Source organism: Marmota monax, unplaced genomic scaffold (assembly GCF_021218885.2).
Source record: "Marmota monax isolate L192 unplaced genomic scaffold, Marmota_monax_Labrador192_F-V1.1 WCK01_AAM20220418_F8-fsc00057, whole genome shotgun sequence".
Classification (NCBI taxonomy): Eukaryota; Metazoa; Chordata; class Mammalia; order Rodentia; family Sciuridae; genus Marmota; species Marmota monax.
The window spans coordinates 3,018,171-3,035,876 of record NW_026693933.1 but is presented as its reverse complement, the minus strand read 5'-3'; the positions used below and the strand labels follow the sequence as shown (position 1 = coordinate 3,035,876).

The window sequence follows — 17,706 nt, the reverse complement described above, 5'->3', positions numbered from 1 at the left end:
ATATCGGAATCTATGGGACACATTGAAAGCAGTTCTAAGAGGAAAATTCATTGCGTGGAGTTCATTCCTTAAAAAAAGAAAAAACCAACAAATAAATGATCTCATACTTCATCTCAAAATCCTTGAAAAAGAAGAGCAAAACAACAGCAAAAGAAGTAGAAGGCAAGAAATAATGAAAATCAGAGCGGAAATTAATGAAATCGAAACAAAAGAAACAATTGAAAAAATTGACAAAACTAAAAGTTGGTTCTTTGAAAAAATAAACAAAATCGACAGACCCTTAGCCATGCTAGCAAAGAGAAGAAGAGAGAGAACTCAAATTACTAACATATGGGATGAAAAAGGCAATATCACAACAGACACTTCAGAAATACAGAAGATAATCAAAAATTATTTTGAATCCTTATACTCCAATACATTAGAAGATAGTGAAGGCATAGATAAATTTCTTAAGTCATATGATCTGCCCAGATTGAGTCAGGAGGATATAGACAACCTAAACAGACCAATATCAATTGAGGAAATAGAAGAAACCATCAAAAGAATACCAACTAAGAAAAGCCCAGGACCGGATGGGTATACAGCAGAGTTTTACAAAACCTTTAAAGAGGAACTAATACCAATACTTTTCAAGCTACTTCAGGAAATAGAAAAAGAGGGAGAACTTCCAAATTCATTCTACGAGGCCAACATCACCCTGATACCTAAACCAGACAAAGATACTTCAAAGAAAGAAAACTACAGACCAATATCTCTAATGAACCTAGATGCAAAAATCCTCAATAAAATTCTGGCCACTCGGATACAAAAACATATCAAAAAAATTGTGCACCATGATCAAGTAGGATTCATCCCTGGGATGCAAGGCTGGTTCAATATACGGAAATCAATAAATGTTATTCACCACATCAATAGACTTAAAAATAAGAACCATATCATCATCTCGATAGATGCGTAAAAAGCATTTGACAAAGTACAGCATCCCTTTATGTTCAAAACTCTAGAAAAACTAGGGATAACAGGAACATACCTCAATATTGTAAAAGCAATCTATGCTAAGCCTCAGGCTAGCATCATTTTGAATGGAGAAAAATTGAAGGCATTCCCTCTAAAATCTGGAACAAGACAGGGATGCCCTCTCTCACCACTTCTGTTCAACATAGTTCTCGAAACACTGGCCAGAGCAATTAGACGAAAGAAATTAAAGGCATCAAAATAGGAAAAGAAGAACTTAAATTATCACTATTTGCAGATGACATGATTCTATACCTAGCAGACCCAAAAGGGTCTACAAAGAAACTATTAGAGCTAATAAATGAATTCAGCAAAGTGGCAGGATATAAAATCAACACGCATAAATCAAAGGCATTCCTGTATATCAGCGACAAATCCTCTGAAATGGAAATGAGGACAACCACTCCATTCACAATATCTTCAAAAAAAATAAAATACTTGGGAATCAACCTAACAAAAGAGGTGAAAGACTTATACAATGAAAACTACAGAACCCTAAAGAGAGAAATAGAAGAAGATCTTAGAAGATGGAAAAATATATCCTGTTCATGGATAGGCAGAACTAACATCATCAAAATGGCGATATTACCCAAAGTTCTCTATAGGTTTAATGCAATGCCAATCAAAATCCCAACGGCATTTCTTGTAGAAATAGAGAAAGCAATCATGAAATTCATATGGAAAAATAAAAGACCCAGAATAGCAAAAACAATGCTAAGCAGGAAGTGTGAATCAGGCGGTATAGCGATACCAGACTTCAAACTATACTACAGAGCAATAGTAACAAAAACAGCATGGTACTGGTACCAAAACAGGCGGGTGGACCAATGGTACAGAATAGAGGACACAGAAACCAATCCACAAAACTACAACTATTGTATATTTGATAAAGGGGCTAAAAGCATGCAATGGAGGAAGGATAGCATCTTCAACAAATGGTGCTGGGAAAACTGGAAATCCATATGCAACAAAATGAAACTGAATCCCTTTCTCTCGCCATGCACCAAAGTGAATTCAAAATGGATCAAGGAGCTTGATATCAAATCAGAGACGCGCCGTCTGATAGAAGAAAAAGTTGGCTACGATCTACAGTCGGTGGGGTCGGGCTCCAAATTCCTCAATAGTACACCCATAGCACAAAAGTTAATAACTAGAATCAACAAATGGGACTTACTCAAACTAAAAAGTTTTTTCTCAGCAAAAGAAACAATAAGAGAGGTAAATAGAGAGCCTACATCCTGGGAAAAAATCTTTACTCCTCACACTTCAGATAGAGCCCTAATATCCAGAGTATACAAAGAACTCAAAAAATTAGACAATAAGAGAACAAACAACCCAATCAACAAATGGGCCAAGGACCTGAACAGACACTTCTCAGAGGAGGACATACAATCAATCAATAAGTACATGAAAAAATGCTCACCATCTCTAGCAGTAAGAGAAATGCAAATCAAAACCACCCTAAGATACCATCTCACTCCAGTAAGATTGGCAGCCATTATGAAGTCAAACAACAACAAGTGCTGGCGAGGATGTGGGGAAAAGGGTACACTTGTACATTGCTGGTGGGACTGCAAATTGGTGCAGCCAATTTGGAAAGCAGTATGGAGATTTCTTGGAAAGCTGGGAATGGAGCCACCATTTGACCCAGCTATTCCCCTTCTTGGTCTATTCCCTAAAGACCTAAAAAGAGCATGCTACAGGGACACTGCTACATCGATGTTCATAGCAGCACAATTCACAATAGCAAGACTGTGGAACCAACCTAGATGCCCTTCAATAGATGAATGGATAAAAAAAATGTGGCATTTATACACAATGGAGTATTACTCTGCATTAAAAAAATGACAAAATCATAGAATTTACAGGGAAATGGATGGCATTAGAGCAGATTATGCTAAGTGAAGCTAGTCAATCCCTAAAAAACAAATGCCAAATGTCTTCTTTGATATAAGGAGAGTAACTAAGAACAGAGTAGGGTCAAAGAGCATTAGAAGAAGATTAACATTAAACAGGGATGAGAGGTGGGAGGGAAAGGGAGAGAGAAGGGAAATTGCATGGAAATGGAAGGAGACCCTCAGAGTTATACAAAAGTACATACAAGAGGAAGTGAGGGGAAAGGGAAAAATAATACAAGGGGGACAAATGAATGTCAGTAGAGGGGGCAGAGAGAGAAGAGGGGAGGGGAGGGGAGGGGAGGGGGGATAGTAGAGGATAGGAAAGGCAGCAGAACACAACAGACACTAGTATGGCAATATGTAAATCAATGGATGTGTAACTGATGTAATTCTGCAATCTGTATATGGGGTAAAAATGGGAGCTCATAACCCACTTGAATCAAAGTGTGAAATATGATATATCAAGAACTATGTAATGTTTTGAACAACCAACAATAAAAAATTAAAAAAAAAAAAAGAAATATCAACGTTGAATTTCCAGCTATTTTAGGACATAATAAAGTGATTCAGTTTTTAAGAGTACTTATCTCTTTCAAGTTGGAAAGGTTCATTCTGCATATAACCTGTCCTAAATCAATAATGATCTGTTAACATTTTAAGGAGATGGCAACAGAAGACAAGAAGAGGTAGTTTTCCTGCTAAAAATCGCCATGACTCATGCTGACAATAACATATCAACACATGTCACCATGCATGTTTTTTTTTGTGATCATTCAAGGAGATTTTGATAAGATGCTTTCCATTTTCCAAGGGCAAATAATGCAGTAAATCTAGTTTATTGGCTTCTGAATTGTGAAATATTTTTTGTCCCCCACAATGGTAATTTAGTGTTCTGGAGATATAAAAAGTGCTGTCCTTCACACAAGAAAACCACATTCAGAGGATCAATAGTTCTTATTTTTGTAGTGTTTTAAAGCTATTTTTTTATCTACTTATCCTAGTGATCAATAATGAACAGTTGTCAAAATCATGAAAGTTTAGACATGCAATCATTTGACTACATGAATTATTTATCATTATTGTAAAACTAACTGATTTATAGAAAGGCTCAAAACATGACCTTAAGGGGCTGAAGTTGTAGCTCAGCTGTGGAGCACTTGCCTCATATGTATGAGGCACTGGGTTCAATTCCTAGCACCACATATAAATAATCAAATAAAATAAAGATCCATCAACAACTAAAATATTTTTTAAAAAATGACCTTACATGTGTCAGAAATCTCTACTATGTCTCTTCTGTTCCACACTAGATGTGTTTTAAAGATTTCAAATTGGTCATCTCTTTATTCCCTTATTACCAAGAGATTCAGAGCCACTATAAAGATAATTTTCTTTTATACTAGTAAATTAAAAGTAAATATTTAATTAGAACAAAAGAAATATGTTCACTAATGAAGTATTTCCTCAAATCACCAGAGATATAATTATCTAATTCACTGATAAATGATAAACCAGGTTGTTGTTGTTTTTTAACCAAAAAAGTGAGTTTTACTCTTGTTTACATATTAGTAAGAGTATGTAAAGCCTATTTTTAAAACATAGAATTTGCAGGCATTAAAGATCACTAAGGGGAGCTGGGTGCAGTAGTGTATGCCTAAAATCCCAAGGATTCAGCAGGCTGAGATAGAAGGCCAATCTGGGCAACTTAGGAAGATTCTACCACAAAATAAAATAAAAAAGGGCAGAGGGGTATAGTTCAATGATAGAGTACCTCTGGGTTCAATCCTCACTACTGGGGGAAGAGGGAGGAATGAAGAGTAAAATAGTATGTATCTAAAGTTTAGTTTGTGCTATTATAACAGAATACCTGATAATAGATAATTTACAAAGAACAGAAATTTATTTATTACAATTCTGGACACTGGGAAGTTCAAGGTTAATGTCCCTATATTTTCAAAGACTCTTGTTGAATCGTAACATGGTGGAATGGCTCACATGGTGTGGGGGGAATGGGAGAAGACCAAGTACATTTTTTCTTTAGGAACTTACTCCCGAGATAACTAATCCAGTGTGGTGATAATGACATTAATCTATGCATGAAAGCAGAGCCTTTGTGACCTAATCAATTCTTAATGGTCTTACTTCTTAATGGTGATTCATCAAGGATTACGTTTCCAACATCTGAACTTTGGGGGTCATATTCAAACCAGCGAAGGGTCATTCTATTATATAAAAGCTATGCCTGTACAGGATTTCACTTATTGGCCTAAAAATGATAGTGTCACACTACAATCCTATCCATAACTTCCTCTTCTCATACCTAGGTTCTGAGGTACTGTGACTGCCCTACAGAAAACCCTACTTTGTCATCTACCACCTTGGAGAGAATTTATGTGGAATTAAAGTGGGTTGTTGATATAAGGAAGGGATTTTCTTATTTAGTAGCAAAATTATTAAGGTTGTTAAGAGTTATACTATTTAATAAGTTTTATTATAATATAGGAGTGTAATGGGCTGTTATTTCTAATGATGATGATGATAATAACAATATTAACTGGACTAATGATAATTGAGGACCTGGATACCAGATCTTCTTCTAACTTCTACTAATTCACCTAATCTTCACAACAACCCCACGACTAAGGAGTATTAGTACTCACAGAAAATAAGGTTGCTAGATAAAACATAGGCTATCCAATTACATTTGAATTTCAGAGAAACAAAAAAAAGTTTCAAAACTGTATGAAATATATTTTAAAAATTGTATCATTATTTCTCTAAAATTCAAATTTAATTAAATAGTCTATATTTTTTATTTGCTAAATCTGACAAGCGTAACAGGGAGTTTACATAATATCCTAAGATTACCCAGCTGGAAGGATAGAGCTGGAATTCAAACTGGGCCTGGCTCAATATTCTTTGTTTTGATCTCTCTTAGTATCTTGCTTCTCCAATGGAATTGGTGAGCCCCAACCAGGGGTAAAATAATTAGGATGTGGTTGCCTACCCAGTCCATGAGGTAGGGGAACTGAACGTATGAAAGATTATAACATAATACTCTTGTTTTTTATTTTATTTTATTTTTAATATCAAATACACTTACTTTTGAGAAAGGAACAGCTCAAAGACATCAACATCTCTCTTGTAGCCACACATCTTTAGTTGATCTTCAACTACCTAATAACATATAATTAATCTGTCAAGCCACATTCCAGTGGGCAAAAGTACCGAGACATTTGCAGTCAATAACAATACGTCTATAAGAAGATCAAAAGGAAGGTGAGCATCCATAAACCGATAAACTCCAACACTGCAATTATATATTATTTACTCATTTTTGTGGTTGAGTTTCATTATTTTAAGTTCTGGGCACAGATGTGCAAATAATTTTTAATCAGAAAAAAAATGTGCATGTATACATATATACCCCAAACAACTTTTTGATTCTGTCTGAGGCAGGATAATTTGGCCTTTAAATAATTATTCTAAAATGCTCCTTTAAACATAAAGTATTTGTATTAGATAGGTTTCCCATACTTATGGAGGACATAGTATTGGGTTGGAGGCAGAGGGTGCAGGATATAATGTATAACACTATTGAAGATTCTTCTTTATTGTCTATCACATTATACTTGGCACCCAGGAAGTTCACAGCAAGTGTCAAACAAATGAATAAACGAGTGAACAGATGTCATGATTCTTTGAACAAATGAATAAATATATTTCCCCTTGGTTGGTAAGCAACAGCGTCTTCATTTTTCATGAGTCACGAACACACTCATACTGTGGGAGTTTTTGGTGAAGAAGCAATTTTTATTCCCTAGGTTTTGTTTTGAAAATACAAATCCAGCAACAGTTATAAAAGGGCTTTGCTTCTTCTTTTTAGGAAGAAGAAGAATATTTGCTAAATTATAAAAGAAATTATAAAATTATATTTAGAAATTATAAAAGGAACATTTTGCTAAATTAGGAAAGGACATTTGTAGGCCACATTACCTAAAATGATATGGAAAAATTAGAGCCCATCTACAATTTTCCATGGAAGAGTAAAGTTAACAAGACACAAGGAAAGGTAAAGGAATTATTTTTGTGGTTCTGGAACATAACAAACAATGAACATATCAGAATCAAACATCAGAATCAAAACAATCACCAAATTTCAGCTAGGATTTGTTGTGGGTGGTAGGGTTGTAATGTCAGCAAGTGATTTATAAAACTCTGAGAATGGTTTTGCTCTTTAGTAGAGAACTTTAGAAAAACAGTTAAATTTAGTGGGGTGAATAAATATTTAAAGAAGTAAGGAAGGTGGGTCTACTGGAGATGGAAGGCAGCTGCATAAGTATATTTTCAATCTTACTTTGATTCCTTGTTAAACAAGCTGAATCTAGGAGTTTGTGGAATGTACAGGTTCAGGCCTAAGTGTCGCGACCCCTTGCCCGCAAGGAAGACGCAACTCGAGAATCTTCTCTCAACAGTTTTATTCAGGTCCCTGGATATTTCTTCTTCTTCCTCTCGGGTGCCCCTCCCAGCCTTAATAAAGCATCCCAAGCCCCAAGCTGCCGCGTGGAACTTTCTCACAGGGTGGTGAAAAATCATGTGCCAACTTTCCCAGATAAGAAATTGTTTGTCACAGACCACAGCGGAGCCAGCGCCATCTTGTAATGGCGACCATAATCTGCAGAAACGGCAGAAGCGGCTCACCACAGTTCCCCCTTTTCTATTTTATTAAAACAATACAGGCGAGAGTAGAGGTCCTATCCCACTGTGCAGAAGTGGCTGCATAGTATGGCTCAGTCCCAAGGAGGGCCCTTCCCCAGATCTGAGGCCATATCAGCCGACGCCTTTTTTCGTGGGGCGGGGCGTGAACGCGTCTAACCCGCATGCAATAGGACATGCTCTCCTTGAGGTCCTCTTCAAGGATCACTCAAGTGCAGTGCCTTGCCTCACATCCTGTATCGTGACGATGGTGGACGAAGGGGGATAGCTGAGGCTGAACTGTGGCTGTTTATAACGACAAACAAGTTGACAGCACCCTGAAAGAAAGGCACGAACTTTAAGGCGATGGAAAAGTACTAGTGTGGAAACCCATCTGCGTGCAATGGCAGTAAGACCGGCAGAGTGCAAGGGCTTTCCAACACTAAGAGAATAACAAGGAAAGTCATATCGATCCCAGTGCAATGTTATAATAACTTGGGGTGTAACGACCGTGACAAAGGTTTACTGCTTAAGATGCGCAAGCCAGACTTGAGGCGAGTTGCCATTTTCTAAAGCTGCAAGAGCTTGTATGATCATAGCCTTTTCTTGTGCATGGCGAGTCTTAAGGCGACAGAGAAGCCACAAACAGAGCACAACACTGAAGCAACACATTGCACCAAAAATGCCTACTCCCACCCACTCTTTGAAGAAGGAAAAAGCAGAAGATATCCAATCGGTGAATTGACCCAAAGTCACTGGTTCGACACGGGTACTATTCAAAACAGCAATCTGAGTTAGTTGAGACTGGATCAAGTTTTCTGCTTCCATGGACCAGGTTCCGGATAGATACTCTCCGATGATGCGGGAGGCATTTCTGGAATCATTAAATCTGACAGAGGTTATACATAAATGTGCACGTTGATCAACACAACCCAAATGTACTAGGTCAGACAATTCCTCAACTTGAGCTTGAAGCAGATCTATCCTTTGATTAGCAGCCAAAATCCCAGATAAAATGTGTTGATTAATTTTACTTTGAGATTCAAGTATGGTGGATGTTTGTTGAATAACCTGATTAATAGTGGCAGCAGTTTGTACCTGGCTGGCCATGGCTACTCCAGCTATAACTGCTGCAGCAGCAGATACCGCCACAGCTGTCACTATAGCTGCCGTAATTCCAAAATCTCTACGGGCTCTAATCAGTTCAACAATAGGAAATGACTCTGGATCTGCAGTAACCGGGATCGGGACAAAAGTTGGAATTTTCATAACCATTGCCGTAGTCCAGGAGCCATTCCAACACTCAGACAAATAACAGGTAATATTAGAACAATTAAGCATCCCCTGTAATGTAACATTAGCCAAAAGAAACAGGAACGGAGATTGGAGACGGACTGCTGCGGAGGGTAATGTAGCATTAGATAATTGTGAATTATTTGCAGAAATTTTAAGCCTCCTACCTCACTCCGAGTCTTGGGTACTGCCAGAAACATTAAACAGCCAACTTTGGACTCCTAATATTTCCCTGGGGAAACACAAGCGCGGACTAGACTAGCCCAATCTGAGGGAGTCATGCAAAATCTAGTAAGTCCCTCCACCTGAGTGAGAGTGAAAGCGGCATCTATGCCATAAGTGCGGACAGATTCTGCCAAGGTTTTAATTAGCTTAAAGTCTAAAGGCTCATGATATCTTCCCCTGTTATTGTCCTGAAATACAGGGTATGCAAGTCCCATATCTGTATTAACTGTCCTCCAAACTTGTGCATGAAAAGATCTCCCGGAACCTTGGCTCCCCCCACATACGGAGGTGGGGCAATCGGCACCATATCTTCTTCTAGATATTCTACCTCCTCCTCCTCAGAGTTTTGTTGACCGATGTTAACTCCCTTCCCCTTCTTACAGTAGGCCTGCGTGCCCTGTGTCTCCTTTTTCTTCTTTTTCATTTTTATCTTATGTAGTTGTTGTAACAATATATCAAGGTCCTCAGAACTCTCTGAGTCGCTTGTGTTCTCAGGCGTTTTTAATTCGGTCAAGTCTGGGTAGAGCCTTCTCCTATTTTTATCTTCAGGCTCTTTTGCCTTCTCACTACTGTTACTTTTAATACTCTCTGCCACTCCACTACATGATCCTTCAGATTTTTCCTCATGCAATTGCTCAAGAATAGCTTGACCCTCACTCACAGCTTCCTGGCATTTACCATCTGTAAGGCAACCATGGACCATTTTCCAAAGGGGTATCACCCCACCCTCTAATATGCCCTGCTCAGAAGCAAAGTCAAGATCTTTGCCTAATTTATCCCAACTAGGCACAGTAAGGCTGCCCGAAAATGCAAACCACGGTGCAGCGATATCTATCTTCTGTAAAAATCTCTGTAAAGTACTATGTTTCACTTCCAGTCCCTTGGAACGTAACAGGCCATCTAGGGCCAGGAGAAGCGGACTTGAAGATGCGGCACCCATGACACAACAACAAAGGAAGCACAAAAAAAAGAAAGCGAAAGTAGGAGCGAAAGTACACAGTGCAGCTGCAATAAAATATAAGGCTCTCTCTTTCATTACAGAGGAGCTGTCCCGCTTTGGTCGCTGATCCCACTTACTAGGGACTAACCCCGCTTTGATTGCGGATCCCACTTATTGGGATTAACCCCGCTTTGGTCGCGGATCCCACTTACCTGGGACTAACCGGTGCATCACCCCTGACTGTTGAAAGTTCTGGTTCCCGGGTTTCGGCACCACTTGTCGCGACCCCTTGCCCGCAAGGAAGACGCAACTCGAGAATCTTCTCTCAACAGTTTTATTCAGGTCCCTGGATATTTCTTCTTCTTCCTCTCGGGTGCCCCTCCCAGCCTTAATAAAGCATCCCAAGCCCCAATGCAAAGCTGCCGCGTGGAACTTTCTCACAGGGTGGTGAAAAATCATGTGCCAACTTTCCCAGATAAGAAATTGTTTGTCACAGACCACAGCGGAGCCAGCGCCATCTTGTAATGGCGACCATAATCTGCAGAAACGGCAGAAGCGGCTCACCACACCTAAGTATTCCTATCAGGGTATTTTGTTATCCTGTGACATAACCTGAATCTTGGAAAAACTCACTGGATCAGGCTTATTCTCATCTGGGGATTTTAAACACCTAAATTCCCAGTCTCTACTGTGAATTGCTAATCACAATTTTCCAAAGTGTTTGTGTGACAAAGGCTGGTAAAAGTAGAGTTTAAAATTTGCAGTTAACTGTTAAATTTATAAATGTACTTTTAATTTCATCAGTCAGCCCATATCTGTTACTCAGAAATACTCAGCGTATATACACCAAAATGTGAATATTATTGTTCATCTCTGTCTACCTTGTCTGTGTTTGTGAAATAGTCTCAATAACTGGAATACAGATTAAAGTGTGACCTCACAAAGGAGTACTGTGCATGCAGAAGTTTAAAAACTATAGAAACGGTGTGATGGCTAATTTTATGTGTCAACTTGACTGAACTAAAGGATGCCCAGATGCTTAGCAAAACATCATTTCTGGACATGTTTGAGTGTATATTTCCAGAAGATATTGACATAGAAGGGATTGACATTTGCATGGGTAGGCTGAGTAAAGTAGTTCACTCTCAATAACATGGCACAGGGGGTGGGGTAAGGGCATCATCCAAACCTTTGAGAACCAAAACAGAGAAAATCAGAGAAAGGATGAACTCAATTTCTCTTCTGGATGCCCAACCAAGGGCATCCATTTTATTCTGTGGGTAGACATCAGAACTTCCTGGTTTCAAGCCTTTGGTCTTAGACTGGAATCACACCACTGGCTTTTCTAGGCCTCCAGCTTGTGTACATAAGACTATCAGACTTTTTGTTTTAATTTGTTCTTTTTAGTTATACATGATAGTAGAGTCAAGTTTGACATATTTATATGAACATGGAGTATATCTTATTAAAATTAGGATCCCAGTTTTGTTGGATGTACAAGATGTGGAGATTCACTGTGGTATCATTCGTATATGTACATATGAAAGTTATGTCAGATTCATTCTACTGTCTTTCCTATACCTATCCCTCCCTCTCCCTTCCCTTCTTCCTCTTGTCTAATGTACCGAATATCTATTCTTTCCCCCTCCCTTATTGTGTGTTAGCATCCACATATCAGAGAGAACATTCAACTTTTGGTTTTGGGGATTGGTTTATTTCACTTAGCATGAGAGTCTCCAGATTCAACCATTTGGCTGAGTAATATTTCATTGTGTACATGTATACCACATTTTCTTTATCCATTCATCTGTTGAAGGGTACCTAGGTTGGCTCCATAGTTTAGCTATTGTGAATTGAGAGGAAATAAACATTGATGTAGCTGCATCACTGTAGTATGCTGATTTTAACTCCTTTGGATATATGCTGAAAAGTGGTATAACTAAGTCAAATTGTGGTTCCATTCCTAGATTTTAGAGGAATCTCCGTACTGCTTTTCATAATGGTTACACCAATTTGCAGTCTCACTAACAATGGGTGAGTGTACTCTTTTCCCCACTTCTTTGCCAACATTTATTGTTTCTGTATTTTTGATAGTTGCCATTCTGACTGATGTGAGGTGAAATTTTAGAGTAGTTGTAATTTGTATTTCTTTAATTGCTAGAGATGTTTAACATTTTTTTCATGTATTTTTGACTGTTCATATTTCTTCTTTTGAGAAGTGTTTAGTTTCTTAGCCCATTTATTGATTGGATTATTTGTTTTTTGTGTTTATTTTTGGAGTTAAGGTTTTGAGTTCTTTGTATATTCTGGAAATTAATGCCTTATCTGAAGTGTGGTGGCAAAGATTTTCTCCCATTCTGTAGGCCCTCTCTTCATGCTCTTGATTATTTCTTTTGCTGTGAAGTTTTTTAGTCTGATACACCATCCCATTTATTGATTTTTTTTTTTTTTATTTCACGTCTTGTGCTTCAGGACAGACTGCAGAACTTCTGACTTCACAATCTAGTTATCTAATCCCTTGTCCTAAATCATTCTACGTATTTGTTTATCTTATTGGTTCTGTTTCTCTGGAGAACCCTAACACAAGATAGATATCAAGACACAGAAAGATATCCAAAACATTTTTAAGAAGTAATTGTCATTATAATTTGTGTAAGTACAGCAATATTTTTGTTCAAAATAATACTTATGTACACACAAAATGCACACATTCCAAATTGTTAGCAAAAATAATCACTTGAAAATATGAGGAAATTTCATTTTATTTTCTCTCTCTTTTTTTTTTTTTTTTTTTTGAAATGCAGTCCTCCGACCTCAGTTTCCCAGGTAGCCAGGACTATAGACACATGCCATCATGCCTCTAGGTAATTCATTTTTAAATGTTTGACTATTGTGATAAGCACATATTAATTTGATCATCAGAAAATAATACATATTTTGACAAATTTAGCTATATAATAAGTATTTAAAAGGATTTAAATCAGATTCAGAAAACAAGGAGACAAAAGGGGAAATGGAAAATACCAGCAGTATATGTAAATCACTGGTATAATTAATTATTCACTCAACTTTGAATCCTGGCATGCTTCTTTCCAGCCAACAATTTTGTGTGGATCTAGTACAAAGTATGAATGTTAAAGTTCCAAGAAACCTGAAATTGTACCAAGAAGTTCAGGTTTCAGCCAAACTGTAGAGAATCAGTTCTAGTCTCCACCCACACACAGCTACTCGGTTGCATGTTTTCATCTCAAGGCACGCAACGAGCACCCTTTTCCTAATTTTAAAAACAATGGTAAAATGCACCCACCAAGGGATTTACCATTTTAAAGTTTGTGGTTCTGTGGCATCAAGTGTATTCCCATGCTGCACATTTGCCTTGCTGAGCGACCATCACTGCCTTCCATATCACAACTTTTCATCTTCTATAGCAGGCTCAGCACCCAGAGGCTACCTACTCTCCCTTCACTCCTCCCTCCAGCCCCTGGTGCCTACTGTTCTATCTTCTGTCTCTGAGTTTGACTAGGGACTCCCACAAGTGGAATTGTCCGGGTGCAACTGGTTTATTTCACTTAGCATTATCTTCAAGATTCTTTCATGTTGTAGCATGTGTTAGAACTTTTTTCATTTTTATCTATCTACCACATTTTCTTTACCCATTAATGTGTCAAAGAACACTTGGGTTGATCTTGATCTACCATTTGGCTGTTGCAAATAATACTATTGTGAACACGGATGTTCAGAGATCTTTGTGAGTCTTTCACTTATTTGAGTAAATAAACAGTAATGGAATTGCTGGATCATTTGGAATTCTATGTATAATTTTTTGAGGAATTTCCATACTGTTTTCTACAGTGACTGCATACCACAAGCATTCTTTAAGATGAACATATTTTAAATAGTACGTCCAAACCTATTCACTCAGCCATTTATTCAGTCAAACTACTGAGCACTTAATCCAGGTTGTGACTAGTTTAGTCTGTGACTAGCTGGTAAATGTGGGAATAAATTAGGTAAGATGCCTGTTCTTTATGAACAAATCTGTTAGTAGGGGAGGTAAAAAACATAGAATGCTACAAAAGAAGGTTGCAAATGTAAAGGGCTGTAAGAAAAGGAAAACATGCTCTGGCAAATTCAGAAGAAGAAGAAATTCCTGTCAGTCTGGGCACTATGAGAAGATTTCAGGGCAGGATCAACAGGCAGGTCCGTAAAGGGTGAGAAGAAAAGAAACAGGATGTTGGTGGAAGAAGAGAGTAAGAACACAAAAGAAAGAAATTATGAGGTGTGTGGGGCTGTGTGGCCTCTGGCTGAAAAGGCAAGTGGAAAGCAACAGTGAAATAAATTAAGAAAGGTGGGCTTGCATTATATTATTGGAGCTAATGTTGAAATTTAGGCTTGGATATGTGTGCTTAATCAGTGCCCAAATAATACTTTTACAGGCTTGGAGAACTCTCACTGAAGTCTACATATTTTAAGAAAACTTATAATTTCTTTGTTTCTTTTTAGATATACATGACAGTATTTTGCCATATTATACATACATGGAGTATAACTTATTCTAATTAGGATCCCATTCTTGTGATTGTACATGATGTGGAAGTTTCACTGGTGGTGTATTCATATATGAACATAGGAAAGTTATGTCATAAACTATAATTTAAAATTAACTTAGTTTTATGTGATCTATACACATATATGAAATACAAACACACATACACACACACACACACACACACATTCCCATGCACTTGGATTAGCTACATAGTAAAATCTAAGAAAGTTCTGCTTTTTCCCATGACAACCACATCAATGCTTTTAAACAGTATCCAATGTGAAGCTATTTCAAAAGCATTTGTCCTCTTTCTCTCTTGGTGCCCTGGTTTTGTTGATACTCTAAAAGCATGGACTTAATTAAGTATTGGGTAATTCAGCATTGACTCAATTCTGGAACAATAGGGATATATTGCAGGATTTCTGAACATGAGAGAAGACGTTGCAGGCTAGGCTTCAGGAAAGTGCCTTTCACAACAAGGTATATGATGGCCTGGGGTGCAGAGATAGCTGCAGACAGCAAGCAAGGCCACCTCTAGAAAGTCCAGATCATATCTAATGAGCCTGCCCCAGGGTGATGGCAAGTGAAAATAAGTAGAGAATAAATACAATATGGTGTAAATAGAGAGGGCATTGGTGGGAACTAGCAGGCAAATGGAGGTTCTGCAAGGGCAAGAGAAGTCACTGGTGATGATCATGATGTGATGACTTGATGATGAGAAAGGTGACTAGGCTGGCAGGGAAGATAGAGCTGGCTGAGAAATGCTGAGACGGAGGCCCTGATGGAACATAGAAGTCAAGGCCTCCACCAGAAAGCTGCAAGGGTGAAAACAGATCTCAGAGACATCAAGGTGGATTTGAAGCTCTGGTGAGTCCTGTCAGTCCAAAGGAGACAATGGGACCCAAGTGCAATCATGGTGAAGTGTCTACTTATAGGGAGAGGAGGAAGGAAACAAGCTGGGTGTGGAGATAGAGGAGAGGTGATTGTAAAGTTAAGGGTGGGACCTTGGGGCAGTGGGACCCCTGAGGCAGGATTTCAAGAAGATAGAACTTAAGTCTGCGAGAGAGGATGTCACTCAGAAAAAGTATTGAATTTGGAGGCCAATTTCAGTATCCTGGTGAGGGGGGATATCAGATTTCAAAGTAATTGGTTAACACCACAAGAAAATAAAAACAATCCAACACAGAACTGGGATGAGGACAATTCTGGCATAGGGAGAAAACAACTTCCTCCATTGCCCAATGCCTTAGAATCTAGAGTCAACAGAAAAAGGTTTTAAAACTGTAGAATTATTCAACCCTAGAATAGTCTGTATTGAAGTCTATAGAAGAAACTATCCTTTTAAAAGATTAATTCCTACACCTACATGCAACACACCCCACCAGTTAGCACTCGGCATGAGTGGCTTTCAATAAGTTCCAGAACTCTCATTCTTCATGAACCATAGTAGCTCCTAGCCTCTCAGGTCTGAGAACTTTAGGAAGCCTTGTTAGCCCCTGTGTTGCCCGATACTGAGATCTCCCCAACCCCACCCTGCCCCTAGATATTCCTTAAGCCATCATCTTAATTGCTCTCAACTTTGCTTGTTCTGTCCCTCAAAGAATTTGTCCTCTTCAATTGTTTATTTGTACTTCAGGGAAACAACATTATCAGGGACCACACACATACAAATATATGTGAGATTTAAGAGTTCAAAATTCCTGGCCTGAAAGTCTCCAAATCACCCTAATTAAATACACAGTAGATATTGAGCGGGGGGGGGGTGGGGGGGGGGGGGGGGGGGGGACGTCAATGTCTTTTAGTATGGATCTCTGGTAGATCCCAAACTCTACCCAGGACATTTTCGACCTCTAGTCCAGGTAGAGGGACTTGGTGGCGTTTACAATTGCTGGACCCCCTTCTACCTGAACCCCAGGAGCAGCCCCTAGCTGTCCTGGGAGTCTTTCTCGGAAGGGAGGCGCTGCTTACCCGAAGACTCTTCTGTAGCGCAGTTTCGGGGACCGGAGATTTGTTGGAGCACTGGAAGGCGCGGGACATGGTGTTTAGGTCTCAGGTCATCAGGAAAATGAGCGATCAGTGGCACCAGTAGTCCACATGGCTGGCCCTGCGGTTCATTGTTCTGTCACCAAGAGTTTATGCATTCCTGTCTACCTAAAGCCAATACCAAGGAGAGAAGATGTGAAGCCGAACCCTGACTTTTGTGACGTTTATGTGTGAAGTGACGTTTATGTGTGTGATACCACAGCACACCTCTGTGCTAGGATGATGCTTTGGCGACGCCTGTGGCAAACACAGAAAGAGTAAATGCCCGAAGCCAAGCTTGGGTCAGAGGACCTGAACTAGTCACTCAGGGATAGTTTCATTGATTTGAAATAATAATATCAGAAAATTTAGGTTTCTGAAAATTAGATACGTCTCGCGACTACTGGGCAATATTGGCGAGTAGGAGTGTAGCGGTTCCCCTGCGGAGATAGGGGAGCTTAAAGCAAAAGGATAAAAACATCTACCACTGATTCTGTCTTAAAATCAGACATTTGGTTCATCATGGATTTTTTTTTGCATAAATTTTGATTTAAAAATACTGCATTAAGATATTTATTTTAAATGCTGAGTTTTTGGTGTCCCTTACATTTTGCACCAAGGCCAGTGCCTCCCCTTGCCTCATCATAGACCCAGAACTGGCAGGGGAAGGGGTGGCAGTATTAAGGCTCCCCAAGATTACAAGTGCACAGAAAATGAAATGCTGCACGTTGATTCAGTAGATGAAATGTCCTTTCTCTGGTATAAAACAGATACATTGAGACATTATTTTGCCAGTCCTTCTAACCTTTACCAAATAAAAAAAAAAAAGGAGAAAGAGAAGAAGAAAAACATTTTACAATTGATTGTTCTCCACCTAGCTATATTGAAACTTCTGTCAAGATTATTTTATAATCTTATTTAATTGAATCTTATTCCTCTCTTGCTTGGGTAACTTTAAGATTGAATACTGTTTATGACATCCCTGTATTATACTAGAGCCTAACACAATGTTGTTTTAAAAAATGTTAATTGAATTTAATGAGTTGGTGTCTAGTCTCCAAATTTGAACC

General features: G+C 38.6%; 1 protein-coding gene across 1 annotated transcript in view; it reads right to left on the bottom strand.

Moving 5' to 3' along the window:
• Lrrc72 (leucine rich repeat containing 72) overlaps positions 1-16,651 on the bottom strand; it is a 61,891-nt gene extending 45,240 nt beyond the window's left edge. Inside the window, exons 1-2 of the mRNA XM_046463562.1 lie at positions 16,583-16,651; positions 6,016-6,089 (exon numbers count right to left, since the gene is read on the bottom strand). Coding sequence (XP_046319518.1) covers positions 6,016-6,089; positions 16,583-16,651 — 143 coding nt within the window. The remainder of the gene's footprint in view (positions 1-6,015; positions 6,090-16,582) is intronic.
• Positions 16,652-17,706: the final 1,055 nt, after the last annotated feature.